This window comes from Penicillium argentinense, assembly GCF_028826775.1.
Source record: "Penicillium argentinense strain IBT 30761 chromosome Unknown utg000003l_segment0_segment0, whole genome shotgun sequence".
Lineage (NCBI taxonomy): Eukaryota > Fungi > Ascomycota > Eurotiomycetes > Eurotiales > Aspergillaceae > Penicillium > Penicillium argentinense.
In genome coordinates, this window is record NW_026622662.1 from 2,340,463 (window position 1) to 2,357,067 (window position 16,605).

Below are 16,605 nucleotides of genomic sequence, written 5' to 3' on the forward strand. Positions count from 1 at the left end.
AAACCAACTTCTCGTTATTGATATATTGTAACCTGAAAAAACGTATTTAATATGGTGTTTTGAAGGTGGCGGGCTGGCCGTGAATTAGTTAACTACGTTAACTAACTTAGATAACAACGGCGCTTATCTTGTCGACTCCCATGTGGCAGACCCACAGTCTGATATAGTCAAGCCGTGGGTGACCAGTAGATATGAAGCAGAGAGACTGTGGAGATTGCATGCTGGTGGGCGAGGAGTTTTCATACGAGAGTCGCAGTGTATACAGTATATGGGGGCTCGTCTCATCTGGCCAGCCACGACGCAGGACATCCATCGCCAGATGAGTTTTTGACAGACTTGATAACGACATATTACCACCCCATTAACGGGGCTCCGTTTTTTGCCGTAATGGATGGTATATTTCCTGATTTCCCAGTTTTACGAACAGCTGCATGGATGGATGGATGGATGATTTTATTTACCCAGACCTCTAACCAAAATTTCTAACGGTATGGAAGTTGCTACCTAGGAAAGCGACTAGGGTTAAGCACTAATACAGAATAATCCTAAGAGATATAGAAAAGATATAGATATTAATATTTAGAAGTATTTAATATTATTTAATCTATATTAAATTTTATTTTCCTAATGTCTTTCTATTTTAATAGATAAATTTCAGTCTTATGCTTTTATAAGAAGACTATTAAGCTCTAGAATACCAAGACTGATATTAAACTATAGATATTTTAAAGACATCTAAGTTAGATTAATTCAATAGCTTGGTTTTTTTTAATAAATAATATTTATAGAATTACTTATTTTTTTAAAAAAATACTTTACAAGATACATGTGACACGAGCCTAGTCTTTGGGAAAAGAGTGCATTCTGCAGCGAATACTGAGACTGGAGAGGAGAGAGAGAAGGGAGAAGTGCTGGAACTGAGGTGCCTGCCTTCATATCACTCGGTCTCCTCTCACCAGTTTGCTGAAAACTACCCACTCTATCTACATACTGTTTCCCAGCGTCACAATACACGCTAGTTTTTAATTAAATGATTCAATTTTTCGGTTATTTGATCAAAGAAGAAAAAGAGTAGGAAACAAACGGTGACACCAACAGGCCGTGGGGCGGTCGTGTCGAGTCTGTCGACCATGTTCCCGGGCATAGGAAAGGCGCTATCTCGTCAAGCCGAGGCCCCCGCGTGGCCCTAGCCATTGATCGTTGAGCTCCACGGTGCGGTTGAGGAACGGCTCCATCACTCCAGGCGCGACGGTCGGGTAAACGACTTTGCACTGGCCGAGCGGACACGCAGTTATCGAGATGTTGGCTAGCTGGCTGCGCAGGTGGTTGAGAGCCAGACGCTCCTTTCGCGCCTCTGACGCGTCGCCAGCTTGCTGTGCGGTAAGAACCTTCATTGCGGTGTTGCCCGCCTGGCCATACAGTCCAAGCTTGTCGAGCCACGCCTGCGACTGGGTCACAAATGCGGTGTTGTTCATACCATTCTTCAGCTGATCCGGGGTGGAGGCCATCTGGTCGAAGTAGTCTGACAGCGCGTGGGCGTCACGACCCAGATCGCGTCCGGAGTTATTATAAGACCCCCAGTATCGCTCGATCAGGGGTGCCAGGACCAGCGACTCCTGACCAGTTAGGACCGAGGAGTAGTTGTTTTCGGCGAACACCTTCAACGCCCGCCAGACTGGACCTCCGAGGTACTTCAGCCCTGCCAGCCACGTGGAGTTGGAGTTGTACGCCTGGCTATTCCAGAGGAAGGAGGCAGATCCGAACTGGGCGATCTTGGACGGCTGGGACTGGACCATTGGATTAACGGTGAGGCCGTAGATTTGGCCGGTAACACCGGGCTCACGTCCGGCGTAGGGGCCAAGCAGCAGTCGGTTCGACACATAGTCGTTGACCGGGTAGTTGTCTCCGATCAGGATGTCGTGGCCGAACACCGCCTTGGCCTGTTGCGCATCGGCAGTAGTGATGTTGGGTGTGACAGTTTGGGGGCCAGCCCAGAAGACGATCACACGCGGGTCGAGTTCCTCGCGCAGTGCAGTCCTGTACGGCGAGTCGCTCATGTTCTTGTATTCTGTCGGCACCATCTGGAGAGGGGTAATGCCAGCATGGGTGTCGATGAAGTCCTTCTGCACCCGGTTCAGGAAGTATGCCTGTGCGCGCCCTGCGGCATCGCCGCCAGTGCCCCAACGGGCCTCGTCCTCAGGACAGTTCCAACGCGTGTAGCTGATGTCGTCGAGGGGAATCGCAAACCCTCGCACGCCGATATTCCACAACGACTGGAACTTGTTGATGAGCACCTGCTCGTCCTGGTCGGAGCTGTAGCACACGGAAAGGCCTGGGGACAGCGCGTACGTGAAGGCTACGTGGTCCTCGATTGCGCGCTCCGCCAGCTGCTTGAGGACGGCGAGCTTGTCGGGGGGATAGGGGTCGCGCCATTGCGCCCGCAGGAACGGGTCGTCCTTCGGTGAGTAGGTGTAGATGTTCTGCTTGGTGGCCGCGTAGAAGTCGAACTGATCAAGCCGGTCCTTGGTGGACCATGGGACGCCGTAAAACACTTCGATCGTGCCACGCAGCGAAGTCACGGGCCAGTCCCGGATCGCCACACCAGGTAGCGTGGACTTGCCCGGGCTCGGCACAACGAGCTGCCGGAGCGACTGCGCAGCGTAGAACGTGCCCGCCTGGTCGATACCAGAGAGCACGACAACTGCGTGCTTTTCTGTGTCGCGGCCGATGCCTAGCACGTACCCCTCGGGATTCAGCCCGTCGGGACCCTGCAGTCCCAGATCGTGGAGTGCGCTAGCGGAGGCGTTGTTCTCAGACGGGCCGCCGATGTACACATGCAGCGGAGCGTCGGGTAGCGACTTGTACCCGCTGGCCGTGAGGAAGTTCGTCACGCCGGCGTCCTTGAGCAGGTCTTGCACCACACGCACCGCGGGCTGGTCGGTACCATTGCCAATGATGAGCGCGGCGGTAGTTGGCACCTGGAAGCCGTCCGGTCGGGAAGTCTGTTGCTGTGGAGGTGGCCATACCTGCGGGGCCGAAACAGAGGCGGGTGCCGGCGGTATCGCGCTATTGGCAGACCCGATCAGGAATGCGGACGTTACTAGCGCTGTAAGGCGGCTGCGAACGGGGGTGACCTTCATCTTGCTCTTCCCACACGTCTCTGCGGCACCCGAAATAATGGCTATTGATATATCGTAGTCCTCTGGTCTAGAAGGTAATCCGTTAGTCTAACGCTGTAATCCCCAAGAAAACGGGCGGAATAGGCCTTAGAGAGGCGGCGCGAAGAGAGTAGATATTACGAACCAAAAGTGCACCAATACTTATCCCCCCATACCTTGCCGTTCCGTCTCTTTACTGTCTTCTTTCTTTCCTGGTGATCTTTATGCCTGGAACTGTACGGTGCTTTTACTCCGGGGGGTTGATAGTAATATAAACGAACGTAGAGTTTCCCATTTAACTCTCTGGGGTAAAAACGGCTAGTTCGTAGATTCGCAGATACGTTCCGAATAAGATTTGAGAGCACATGCTACAAAATGGGACCTTGCATATCATGGCGTCTGTACTACGGTGCTACGCCCCACTGCTGGAGCTGAGCTGCATGGGAGGTCCGTGTTAGTGTTTTCCCCGGATTTCTGGCTTTGTTTCTGCTTCGCATGTGCTCTTCGGAGACGCCTTGTTTCCCCAGGGGCTTTTCTCGTGATAGCCAACCGAGCGGTTTGCTTTTTACTGTCACACAAGTGGATTTTTGCACGTTCTAGCCGAAGCTCCCATCAACTGTCGCCCGTCATCAGATCCTTCAAAGTGGACGGTATCACTGTTACACGCCCCACATGGACTGCCCTATCAACGTTATCGCCGCAGACGATGCAGGCCGCCAATTTGAAGCTGAGGAATTCGAAACGTCAAACCTTGACAGCTGGGCTATCCTCGTGCGGGTTGGCAAGGTGTAACTATCTACTTCGATTCCCCCGTACCTATGGAGGCTACGGACAGAAAAAGGCCGTCCACAGTGCTGAGCCTGCACAAGCTCAGTAACCAACCCCAATCTCCGTTGTGATTTTAATAGCAACTACGCCCATCATGCGGCTCCTCATCCGCGAAGATGTTGAATAGGTCTGCCGGGTTGCTTCAGAGTACATTGCTCGTACGTTTTCCTATGACGCTGACCGAGCGGCAATCTGCTAAATGCATTAAATGCATCTTATGGGTAAAGGCTGATAAGCCGTGTCAAGTAGACCAAATACGCCAATTCAACCCAACCGCCTCAACCATTCATCCTTGGTCTCCTAACCGGTAGCACTCCACTTCTCGTGTACAGAAACATTATAAAAAGCTTGATATAAAGCAAGATAAATGTTCAAATGAGTATGTAGGAACAATGCAGAGGTCAGATAACCATCAATCTAGACTTGATCCAGGACCAGCAAGAAGTCGAAAGAATCATTCAACGCAGCGCCCCGACCTATCATGCCTCTATATCGGTCTTGTAGTATCTTAATCACGGGTTTCTTTGCTACCTCAAGAAGAAGAGCTCAAGAAGGAGAGCTCAAGAAGGAGACGAAATTATCCGAGGGTGAAGCAGGCGGTTTCTCAAAATGACAATGATCAAAATGGCAAGTTGTCAGGGCTAACTTGAGAACAGTATCATAGCTCCAATAGGCCAACACCTCCTCCACCAAGGCGACAACATTTTTCGGTGACAGGTTCAGGCGATTTCAAGTATTTTAAAGCCTTGCACTTGGCCAACGGCAATCTGGCATCCTGAGTAAGGTCCTCTAGGGGATCCCAAGTCCAGAAATATGCAGAACCAATTTTTGGAATAAACCAGTCCCTCTAAGGCTAGCTTTGCTGGAGGAGTCAAGACAAGCCGAGGAATCAGAGAGGGCTTTAGAGGTTAGTATAATTGCTCTCTTGTGGAGTGTGGCTGTTTTCAAAGCAGTTCCCAATCAACAAAGAAATAAACGTTAATATTATGACCGGCAGGCGTCCGCGTGTGCACGCTCGTGCCATGCCTAAAAATGTGAATAACTAGACTTATTGCGACTATCAGGATTATCAACCTAATCCACCGACGTTTGGTCGTCCATGTGATTAGAAGTAGGTATCACTTGATTGTATCCTCGCATATCATATTCCTGAGGCTAACTCCTTTCTTCCTAAGTAAACATACGGATAAACATAACCGTCCCTTCATACGTAATGAACCAAACTGCGACATAAAATAAGGCTTCGCCTACGCCTATGATCTGTTACGCTATTAGCGTGAGGTCCATAAAAAGCATCTCAATGGACCGCTGATCATGTGCCCCTACGCAGATTGCAATAGCAAATCTGGGAAGGGATTTACGTAGCAGGAGAACTTACGAGAGCACCTACGCCGCAGGCATCTACAAACTAACGACGTTAGTTGTCGTTCCTATATGCCAGGCAATCCTTGTATTAGCATGGGTATTCGCGCTAATCATTTACCCGTCCCCACTAAAAGCTTGTCAGGGGCGGATGATATGGGAAGTACTCGTGTCGAAATTGGGCAGGTGCTTCGGGTGGTTCAAAAACAGAATGAACACACTTCTTGTTGGAGCAAAGTGTGGCTATACTACAAGCTGCGATTGCCTCATCGTCCTGTGCTCCCTTTCTTCTGGTGATAGAGACATCCACCAGATTTGCATTCAGGAATAGGAAGAAAATAGGAGAGAGCGGCCAGCCTTGCGGTAGGCCCGCATGCTCGATAGCCATTTCCTCGGATTGGTACATATTTACGATGATCGACGCCCGTCGCGAGGAGCAGAAACTGTCAACCCATCGGATTAGGACCTCCGGGATTCTTCGTTCTCGCAGTCTCTGCAACAGAACACCCCGGTCCACTCCGTTATATGCACCCTTAACATCGAAGCTCACCAGACTGAGGACTTTGCCCTCACGCCACGCATCGTGTATCTTTTCCATTAGGATGTTAAGCGCTTGCTCGCATGACCGCCTCTGGCGAGCGCCAAAATGATTTGGGGGCAGTAACTGGTGTTTTTCGACTAGGGCTGAGATTCTGTTGGCGGCGACTGCTTCTAGTACTTTTCCGAGAGTCGCCAACAGCGAGATAGGGCGGTATGATTTTGGCAACGATGGGTCACGTCCACTCTTGGGTATCACCACGATCTTAGCTACCTTCCAATCACTGGGGAAGTAGCTGAGTCGGAGTGACGCTTGGAAGATTTCGACGACCCATTGTTTCACGGTAGGCCATATTTGTTGCCATACCACCACCGGCAGCGCGTCTGGTCCGGGGGCTTTCCATGAAGCCATCCTCTTTAGAGCCACTTCGATCTCGTGTTCCGTGATCATTTTCATCGGAAGGGCGTCCGGCAGCGATTTGTCTCTTGGCGGCTCATCCTGGATATTGGGCAGCGGCGGAAAGAAGGTCCTAAGAAGCGTATGGGCCTTTCCCTGGTCATCATTGATCGTCTGGTCCCCCGAGCGCAGTGTAGGGACTATCCCTATGGATTGGTCACCTGGCTGGAGGTATCGTGCCGCTTTCCAGATGTTGTCGGTATTGTCAAGGAACTCTCTCCAATACCGTCGTTTGGTGTCACGAATTGCTCGGTGGTACTGTCTCCGTAGATACAATGCCGTGTCTTCCAGCGCCGTAGGGTCGACTCCATACCGCCGAGCTTGCGTGCATCGATTTCGGGCCCATGTGTACGTGTTTCGCAATGCCGTTAACTCCGAAGTCCACCATCGCTTGCCGTATGGGGATGGCCGCACAACCGGGACTAGCTGGCGAATTGCTGCGCTTACCCTGCGAGTCAAGTGCCCTGCAGTCGCGTCTAGTTCCGAGCGGTCGGTGATATCTGTGATCTCCGTCTCTAGGTCTCTTAACTCCCTGTTGATGTCGGCCCATGGAGCTTCGCGGAATGAGAAGCGGGTTGTCGGGGGAGGCGTTGGTTGTGCTTCGCTCTGGAAGGTTGTTTCAATTGCACGGTGGTCTGACCCATGTTCAACAGGGTGGATGCGACACCGCGCGACCCGCCTGCTCAGGTCCGTTGACGCAAGGACAAGATCGATGGTCGACCGATATGGGCCTTCCTCCCGGGTAAAGATCCCTCGGGGCAGTAAGCTTGTTAAGCCCCAGTCCGCCATGAGGAGCACAATTGGTTCCGCTTCACCCTGGCGGTTCCGCGTGGCCACTTGGTTTCCTCCCCAGAGCTGGTCGTGGCGGTTAAAGTCTCCCACAATGAGAATGTCAATGTTGTCCCCGTACTCGCTCTGGACTCGATGATAGGCTTCCCGGATTGCATCCAGCCCTTGAGTTAGTGTCCTAGTTCCTTCGCACCCTTTTCCTGGCGGAATATATACTGATACTGTTAGAGTTGGCGAGGGCGTAAATAGCACTACGGCGACAATGTCGGCTGAGGCAACGTCGATCTGTCTGTGCGGGAATGTCCTTTTGTTCGCCCAGATCATGCTCCGGTGCGGCCTCAGCCCTCCGACTAGCGAATGCCGCTGTGAGGGCCAAAGTGGTGTCCAATTAGCATGTGTATGGGAGCATGCAGTATCGTTCATCAGGAAAACATATGGTTCCGAGATCATCAGCAAATCACAGGATTGCAGTGACCGGTCGTTCAGGAGGCTCAGTTGGGTCTCGGGGCCCTTCCTCAGATTGGCCTGTAGCACACGCAAATCTCTACTGGCTACCATTGTGTCGAGACTCTGCTCGTCTGGCTAGCATCTCCTGCTCTCGTCGACGGATCACTTTCCACGCTTCATCCCATTTCGGGCAATTGCGGTCGCTGACGGCATGGTTGCCCTGGCAGGCGGCACATTTAGTGATATCAGATGTGCATTGCTCGATGCGGTGGTGGCCCGCACATTTGCCGCAGGCTTCAGGGTTTGGGCACCGGTCTTCCTTATGATTATACTGTTGACATTTGCGGCAGCGCAGGGGTCGCTGTCGCTCATAGAATCTATCCGAGAACGCAGCTTCCCCACGTACATGGGCGATACGACGGCTAAGCAGTGCATCTGCGTCCGCTTGTCGGCACAGATATATAGCCATAGATCCGTATCGTTTCTTTCCGCTTAGCCAAATGATCTTTTTAACCTCTGCGACATCGTTCTCGTCTTGGAAGCTTCTTGCGAAATCCTCCCGTTGCGCCCCAGACGCTTCAAAGACACTTTCCTTCTTGACATCGTTCAACTTGATGGGGAACCATTGTTCGCCCTGCAGCTTAGCACCTGGTAGGGAGTCTAACCAGTGCGTTGCCTGGCGAAGATTCGCGACGCTTTCCTCAGAGTCGACAAAGATCTTCACCGTAGACCGCGAAGTAGGTTTTACCCCCACAATGTCCACGTCCGCAGTTGTAGTATCATCCTGAAGTGCAGTACAGATCCTCTCCCGTGTCTGCGCGAGATCGTCCACTAGAGTTTGGGTATCCTCTCTAGAAGAGCGTAGATCCAGTACCACCGCAGGGAGGCCCAGTCCAGTGCGCGCCGCCCGGGTGTTAGACGATGCTAACGACGATTGCGAAACGATGGATGCCCAGCTTCTTCCTGGGCTGCTGACCTGAGTACTAGGCGACGTGGTGGGTGGCCTCACTGACACCGACTGGATTAGTTCTTTCAGGTTGGCGACCTCCTTGTGGAGCTCATGGACCTCTTTCCGCGATTCATCCAGTTCCTTGCGATATAACGCTGCTTCGGCCGCGATGGCCTCCACGTTCTTGTATGCTGCTGACATGCGTTTGCATTCCTCCCCAAGTTCGGCGTTTGCAACCCGAAGCTCGGTGTTCGCTCGTAGGACCGGTTTAAGGTAATGCAGAATCTGCTGCGCTAGGCCCTTGGTTGTCCCTGGAAGTGATCCGACTTCATTGTCTCCTTCTGCAGCAATTCCCTGTGTAGTTGTGGCCACTGGACCCTGGCGCACAAGGCCCGACCTCGTGGTGGACAGAACGGGTGCTGCGTCGGGAACGGGGGTCAGACGCGTCGCTGGACGCGTTCCCTCCGCGCTCGCTGCGCTTCACCGGCATGTTGCCACGCAAGGGAGCTAGGTAGATTGATTAATAGGTTTGGATATGCTTACCTCTTCCTGTTTTGATCTCCTCTCTTCCTCCGAAGTCGATCCCTAAAACAGCATTCCGTCCTGATCGGTTAACTGATCACGGTTTCTTTAGTTAACTAACGTGATAACGTATTGCCCGAGCGACCGAATTGACCGAGCGGCCCCACTAAAAACCCATCTCAAAAAATAACATATCTTGTTTACCACAATAATCATGCCCCCCAACGGTCTGATCGAAAAAGAAAATTAATAGAGCAGGAGGGCCGTCTTTTATTAGCTATTAAAGCTATAAAAGATGGTAAATATCCCTCTGCTGCAGCTGCTGCGCGGTCTTTTGATTTACCAGTCTCAACTTTGAAGGCCCGCCTTAATGGGCGTGAAGCTGCTTCTGAAAAACGACACAATCGCTTTATTTTCTCTGAAATTGAAGAGCAATCGATTGAAAAATGGCTATTGGATATGGATACCAGAGGTGCTGCTCTTACACTGCCTATGTTGAGAGATATGGCCAATTTACTCCTTCATGCCCAAAAAACAACCCCTCTACTGTTGGTAGAGATTGGGCATCTCACTTTGTCAAACGACATCCAAATTTGTCCACACGATTATCTCGAAAATACGACTATCAGAGGGCTCTTTCAGAGGACCCTCGAATTATCAAACCATGGTTTGATTTGGTCCAAAATACCGTTGAAAAGTTGGGTATCACTTCGGATGATATTTTCAACTTTGATGAGTCTGGTTTTGCTATGGGAGTTGGTACCACACAAAGGATTATTACCTCAGCCGAATACCATGGAAAAAGAGCTCTCTTACAAGCTGGAAATCGCGAATGGGTGACTTCAATTGAGTGTATTAGAGCTGATGGAAGTGTCCATCCTCCACTCTTCGTTTTTAAGGGGAAATTCTTTCCTGAACATCTACGCATCCCCCTTGATTCAAATCAACCTGGATCTCGTCTGACTGTGAGCAAAAATGGCTGGACTACCAATGAAATTGGTTTATGGTGGTTGAAATCTCATTTTATCCCAAATATTGGGAAAAGAGTGGGAAAATACTGCCTCTTAGTCCTTGATGGTCATGGGAGTCATTTAACCCCTGAATTTGATCGAATTTGTGAAGAAAATGATATCATCGCGATCTGTATGCCTCCTCATGCCTCTCATCTTTTACAACCTTTAGATGTGGGTTGTTTTTCGGTTTTGAAGAGGCTTTATGGAGGAGCGGTTTCAACCATGATGCGGAATGGAGTCAATTCTATTGATAAGGAAGATTTCCTTGAATTGATTGCAGATGCAAGAAAGGGAGCTTTTAAGACCTCTAATATCCAGAATAGCTTTTCTGCTACTGGATTAGCACCATTTGATGCTAATAGAGTCTTGGAAAAGCTTAATGTATGCCTGGATGAACTTCCTCCTCTTGAGATCCTTCCTACACGACCACCCTCTTCTGGCAGTGATAGTGATCCAAATACTCTCTGGACTCTCTCAAAATTCTCAAAATCGCAATCTCGGATCAAAAAAGGTCTAGAATCTTCTTCTTCAATCCTTTCTTCACCAACCAAACGGGAGATTGAGAGGAACTATGAAATGACCATAAAAGTGGTCCATCATCATATTTTTCTTCAGAATCGCTGCGACCAATTGGAGGCTTCTAATAAGAAACAGATCAAAAAACGAGCAATCAAGCATAAGTTTACTAGCCAGAGGGGCATTTTCGGGAGTCGGGAGGATGGTCAGGATGATGTGGTTGTTGAGGATGATGGTGATAGTGAAGATATATCTTTGCTAGATGTACCTGGAGAACCACCTGCAGAACCTGCTTTACCTTCCATGCCTATGGTTAGGCGGCAGGTCACCTGCTCTGGATGTGGGATTAAAGGCCATACTTATGTTAAATGCCCTACACGTATTAAATATCAAAATTTGAGTTATTTTTGTGGTATTAGTCGTGGTGAAAAATTGAAGGTTTTTTGATTTTTGGTGGGGTCGCTCGGTCAATTCGGTCGCTCGGGCAATACGTTATCACGTTAGCGTGACCCAGCTGCTTACTTAATCACAGACAACACGGTTATTGGAAGAGCCATATATCGTGCACTTCTCAGTGACCATTCATTTTACAGGTTGCACCGCACTTGTTTGGAATTAAGACAACATATCTGTTTATGGTCTACATTTAAAAAATGGTGCCTAGCGATCTGGATATTGCACGGCAATTAGATGCCGCCTCTTTGGGGTCCGTCAAAGTCCGGGAATTGAATCGATTCGTTTTTGAAGACATAGACGTCCGTGGATCTCGGGTGCTGAATCAGTCTCGCGTTAAGAATATCATTCATCGATTCAATCATGAGGGATGTCGCCGACTTGATCCGCTCACTTGGATTCCTTGCGAAGTATCGAAGTCTGTTCTACAGTCACTGTTAACGGTCGATCCAAAAAACTTGCGTATAGATCTTCCTACCGACCTACAGCTTCCAGAAGGATCTGAGCTCCATTGTCTTCAAGGCCAACATCGAATTGCCGCGGCGGTCGAATGGTTAGAGCCTAATGATCTTTGGTGGAATTTGATACTCTACGACTCCGAGAAGCTGAATGACGATTGTCGTAATCGACTTCGAGAAGCGGAAAATGGATTTCAGATCTTCAGTGACGGTGAAATATTTCGAAATGTTCGACATTATCAGCTTCGTGGAGAAGAAAAGCCGGCGCAAGAATGGCTGGCAAAATGGTCTCCGACCAAATGCCGGGACTTCAACCGAATTTACGAACCCAAAAAAATAAAGGACAAACGGAAGGATCTTGCAAACAGGCTAGATGCGCTGCTTGTGTTTCCTGCTCTATGGATCCATTGGTTTATGGGAACCCACTTGACAGATTTGAACTGCCCAGAGGTTTTGATCCCCCTCCAACAATAAGATTAATCACACAAACTGACTCATAGATAAAGGAACTTTGTGCCTATCTCCACAAAATACATTCCGCGTGGGTCTCTCTTACATGTGGCAACTCCCAAGCCTTAGATCCGGGCACTCTTGAACTTCTTCATGGCCGTTATCCCCGCCTCTCATTGGATGATCAAAGATTTATTCAACAAATATTTCATGATAACCTAGCCTTTCCACGCGTCACCGATCCGGCTTCACGATCACAACTCCTGCAGGCTGCTTTGAACTACTCGGGAATTATACCTTCTGTGCATCTATTCTTTGAGGACATCAAGTACTTGAAGCCAATGACAGACATCCTCAAGAAAGTTCTGCCTTTCAAATTTAAAGGCACCATTCGCCAAGCAATGTTGCGATATTTTATTCCCACTCCGAAGAACCGGATACAGTGTCAGAGAACGATTTTGATGAAAGAGAATGTAACAGCCAGGAAGAACTCTTCTGCTCAGCTTATCGACAATGTTTTCTGTTCGCAATGCGTCACTTTTTCGGGTTAACTGATATCCACCCGCGAGGTCATAGTCAATCCTCCAAATCCCAAAGTCTCGAGCCTTCGGACTTATGGAAGCGGTTAAAGTTTCTCCTTCATCATTTGGGATTTGTTCTGGATCGATCTCGGAATGTTAAAGCACCACCAAGTACAGAATGCATAGCCATTCAGACACTGCTTGCCCGACTGAGGCCTCCAGAGCTCTTCGAATATGACCATGCCATCTTGACCGAATGCAGTAACCATGTTGCAACTGTTCTGTCACAAATCAAACCGCGCATTATAAGCGCATCGCGGCCATTACAAAGTGCGGATGTTCCGCAGAATTGGACTCTGGCCCATCGTTGTGGCATGACAGACACGGATACTTTTTTTCCGACCGCAAGTATCTCTTTTTGCGGAATATCTATTCGCCAGATGATGAACCGTGTGAGAGCGTTACGTCGTTTGCGGTGAAGCGGAATATTTTCAAATCATTCTTCCCAGACAGTGATATGGAGACGACAGGGACATTTCCGAAGGCATTCCCAAGTGGTAACGATGTAACAAACATACAAATAACACCAACAGATATGACTCGACACCAAGATACTCCGATGCCCGATACAACATCTCAGCCAGACAGTTCCGGTGGGAACAATGATCAGAATACCCTACAGGATACCCATGTACCGGAGCATCAAGATGTCGCGATGCGTGATATTGGTTCTGATAAGACAATTCAGCCAATCGGCAATAGTGTTGTTCTCGGTTCCTCGCAACTGACCGCCAACAATCAGCCAGCCGTCGTTCCATCTCTGGGAGAGACAGCCAGCGACCAAGTTGGTACCACTGCGCTCTCGATAACCTCGCAATCACGTGCTGCTTGCAAATGCGTCACCTCTATGACTCCGGACTTCTTCTGGGCGTCTTGTAAGCCGTACTTGTCAAGCATTCCTTACGTGATATTATTCAGCGTCTCTCGACATGAGGTTCTATTTCTGGGACTATCTAATGCCCATTCAATTTTTGAATTCGCCCCGGAGATTAACGAAGGGTGGTGTGCCAAAGTTGAAGAGCTGCCTGGGCAGTTTCCGACGCTTAGGACTATTGCTAAAGCTGAAATTCAGCCTCAGGCAATTAAAAGTGGCATCCTCTTCTACGGAGATACAGGTGACTTTAGATCTACATTGAAGTCGTATGCTGCGACGGCATCTATCACACTACCTTTGTTTGATACTGGCGATGGAATCTGGAAGACTCAAAGAATGATTGAAGGCTGAGATAATAATCTGAACTAAGCTGGCCATCATGTTGTACTAACGCGTCGCCGAAACAAGTAGGTCCACCTACCAATAGCTCAATTCCACACTCTCTATACTAACCAATATTACAATCAGTCGCGAGCAGAATCAACGTGACCCTTCGCCATGAGAAGTGTTCCCGCAGCTCCGCTCTGTGGGTCGCATTTTCACACATATAAGCACAGAATTCGAGGCAAACAGGTATTCACACTTACCAGTCTGTATATCGAGCCATTCGACCATGTGCATATACCACAAGGGTTCGTCTGACGCTCTTTCGAGCTCGAGTTCAGCCTCGATAAGGCTCGGCCACTCAACAGTGGCAATAGTTCCATCCCGAAAACCTTTAATGACTGAAGCCATACCACCACACGTGATAACCGAATTTTGGGTTACAAGGTCTCGAAGTTCGTTCTCGACAGGACTTAGCTTGTGCGAATGTGCTATTGATAGACATATCGAACTTAGAATGTAAAGGTGGAAACCCAGTGCAAGCATTTTGACCAATGCTTTTTTGGTGGTCTGAAGAGTTTTGAGAACCTGAAAGGCATTCACTGCAGAAATGGAACCTGTAGTAACTTTAATTAAATAGTTATTTTGGGAAGCCCAGAAACTCAGCCTCGTATGCCTCGGCGCGTGCATCATGGGTCTTTGTTGCATGTGGGTCACTGTCGATGATTACTTATCGAGTGGTTTTTTAACCTCCGAGAAAACAAGGGCCTACTTAATTAAGGTTCGGTAAGAACGACAATTGTATTTCAGCTTGTGCATAAAGCGTGCCACCAGGTATTCATTTTCAGCGATCTGTATTTGCTGTGGACTCAAGAGGCTATATCTAGTGGCAAGATATCGTTGAATGTGATAATTCATCGCGGCGCTATCTAAGCGTGATGAAATTCTTGATAAGTTGAATCTGCACATTTCTCCACTCTACTTCGACGCAGGAATGAGCCAGCGAAATCAGCGAACGAGCTTACTGGCTGTTCTAGCCAGCCGCTTGGAATTGCACCAGCTTGCGACAGCGATGGAAGGAAAGCGCATAAAAATAGTAACAGAAGTCAAAAACCGTGGACAAAGGTCAAGAAACCGTGACATATGCAACAAAGACTCATGATGCACGCGCCAAGGAATGCGTCACATATACTACGGAGCATCAGGATTTTGCCTCTAATTGGTCCGATCTACCTATTCAGGTCTTCCCGAGAGGCCTTGGGTATGATTAGTCAACGCCCTGAGCGACCCTCCCCGCAAAGATAAAGGGTGGGTTTCCCACTGCAACATCGACTTGTATTTGTTTTGAATCAGCATCGCTACTGGGAACTTGATTATGGCTGCCATTATTCTTCGAGATATACGAAATCCACTTCTCCTTCCGGAAATTATTGGCTTGGTCATCGACAATGTTCACATGGTTCCAGATCTTCTGAACTGTGCCTGTGTCAACAGTGTTTGGAACGCAGAAGCTTTGAGAAAACTCTATGTTGGCTCCATGAATGACATGCAGTTACGTACACCTGACATTGGATCGCTGAACAGCCTCTTTGTAGCGTCGCGAAAACGCTTCGCTCGAAACATGAGTTTTGTGAAGCACCTCCTCCTCTCGCCAGAGACACCCGCGATTGATGAATCTGTGAACCCCTGGACTAGACTTGCATGCTTCGAAAAGTGTAGCGTCCTGCGCCATCGGCAATCCGCAGAACTTCTATTCCGACCAAAGGGACGGGGTCTGGCGAGTCTCACAATCCCTTACGAGATCATCAACCAAGATTGGTCGTTCATCTCTGATCTTCTTCTTGCTCCAACCGTGGAGTACTTGGCCGTTGATAATATCTACTGCGAAGTCTTGATGACACAATCTAGCCAAGATTTTGCGTCCTCTTTTGTGCGTCTTCCGTGTTCTCTCCACTTCTTTGGGAACCATCATTGACTGGAACAGAACGATTTTGCCAATCTCAAAGCTCTCACAATCTACAAATCAAACATGGACCAAAGCCTCAATCATCTTTGTCAGTTACTGAAACGTTGTGAACTACGTTTTTTTCACCTGGAGGAACCGGACCCGGTTTATAATTCTAGTCAGTCCACTGCAGAACTACTGCCATATCTCAAACAACAGCAGCGCCTCGAAACATTGGCGCTTATAACCCCCTGTTGTGATCCATATTTGGCATCTATATCTACAGGTCAACCCCCTTGGCCAAACCTGAAGGCCCTGTACCTGCGAGAATGGCACGAAAACTGGCTAGAACAATTACCAAAATTTGAAAGGCTTCAAATTCTTAGCCTGCAACGAGTCGCGCCTGCTCACAGTAAAAGTGCAAGCGAATGCATTGCAAAATGCCGACATTTACGAGTTGTTGACGTTGCTTTCCATAGCTTAGCCGACGTGAAATCACTCCTCAGTATTGCGCGTGGCTGCCCCCTTTACAAAAATTCAGTGTGGGGTATATTCCTTTCCGAGGTGCGCGGGAGCTTGTGGAACACCAATTCTTAGATCTCTTACGTGCTCTCCCAAATGTTGAGTTCCTTGAACTTGGGTTGAAATTCCGGATTGATGGTGCAACGCTTCAAGGTCTCGCATGTTACTGTCCGCACCTAACTGTGTTGAACTTGCCACAGGCTCGATTGTCCCTCTCTGCCTTGCTGATGACCAGAGCCCATCCACTACGGAAGTTAGAAACCATGTGCTTGTCAAGTATATGGTTCGAGCAACCATGGCAGTCAGTGAAACCCGACAAAATGCATAATATTGTCGAAGAGTGGCAGAGAATATTTCCAAGGCTTCGAGCCTTGCCTTGTACGGCAGATATATCTTGTCTGCGTTCGTATACTGAAGGTG

The 16,605-nt window shown here is 48.9% G+C and overlaps 5 protein-coding genes across 5 annotated transcripts; 3 read left to right on the forward strand and 2 right to left on the reverse strand.

Annotated features, from left to right (window-relative positions):
• Positions 1–1,154: 1,154 nt before the first annotated feature.
• On the reverse strand, positions 1,155–3,140 carry N7532_002963 (beta-N-acetylhexosaminidase family protein; the record flags this gene model as incomplete). Its single annotated transcript, XM_056615457.1, has 1 exon — positions 1,155–3,140. One exon carries the CDS (start codon positions 3,138–3,140, stop codon positions 1,155–1,157), a length of 1,986 nt encoding a protein of 661 aa, XP_056478429.1.
• Positions 3,141–5,156: 2,016 nt separating this feature from the next.
• On the reverse strand, positions 5,157–9,017 carry N7532_002964 (exonuclease/endonuclease/phosphatase family protein; the record flags this gene model as incomplete). The annotated part of the gene is made up of 6 exons (XM_056615458.1): positions 5,157–5,246; positions 5,365–5,394; positions 6,790–7,295; positions 7,348–7,494; positions 7,687–8,881; positions 8,925–9,017. 6 exons carry the CDS (start codon positions 9,015–9,017, stop codon positions 5,157–5,159), a joined length of 2,061 nt encoding a protein of 686 aa, XP_056478430.1.
• Positions 9,018–11,231: 2,214 nt separating this feature from the next.
• N7532_002965 (uncharacterized protein) lies at positions 11,232–12,939 on the forward strand (the record flags this gene model as incomplete). Its single annotated transcript, XM_056615459.1, is given in 3 exon segments — positions 11,232–11,939; positions 11,990–12,412; positions 12,424–12,939. The coding sequence occupies 3 exon segments, from the start codon at positions 11,232–11,234 to the stop codon at positions 12,937–12,939; spliced, it is 1,647 nt and encodes a 548-aa protein (XP_056478431.1).
• A 116-nt stretch (positions 12,940–13,055) lies between these two features.
• N7532_002966 (uncharacterized protein) lies at positions 13,056–13,745 on the forward strand (the record flags this gene model as incomplete). The annotated part of the gene is made up of 1 exon (XM_056615460.1): positions 13,056–13,745. The coding sequence occupies one exon, from the start codon at positions 13,056–13,058 to the stop codon at positions 13,743–13,745; it is 690 nt and encodes a 229-aa protein (XP_056478432.1).
• A 1,348-nt stretch (positions 13,746–15,093) lies between these two features.
• N7532_002967 (uncharacterized protein) lies at positions 15,094–15,693 on the forward strand (the record flags this gene model as incomplete). Its single annotated transcript, XM_056615461.1, has 1 exon — positions 15,094–15,693. One exon carries the CDS (start codon positions 15,094–15,096, stop codon positions 15,691–15,693), a length of 600 nt encoding a protein of 199 aa, XP_056478433.1.
• Between the last annotated feature and the right edge of the window lie 912 nt (positions 15,694–16,605).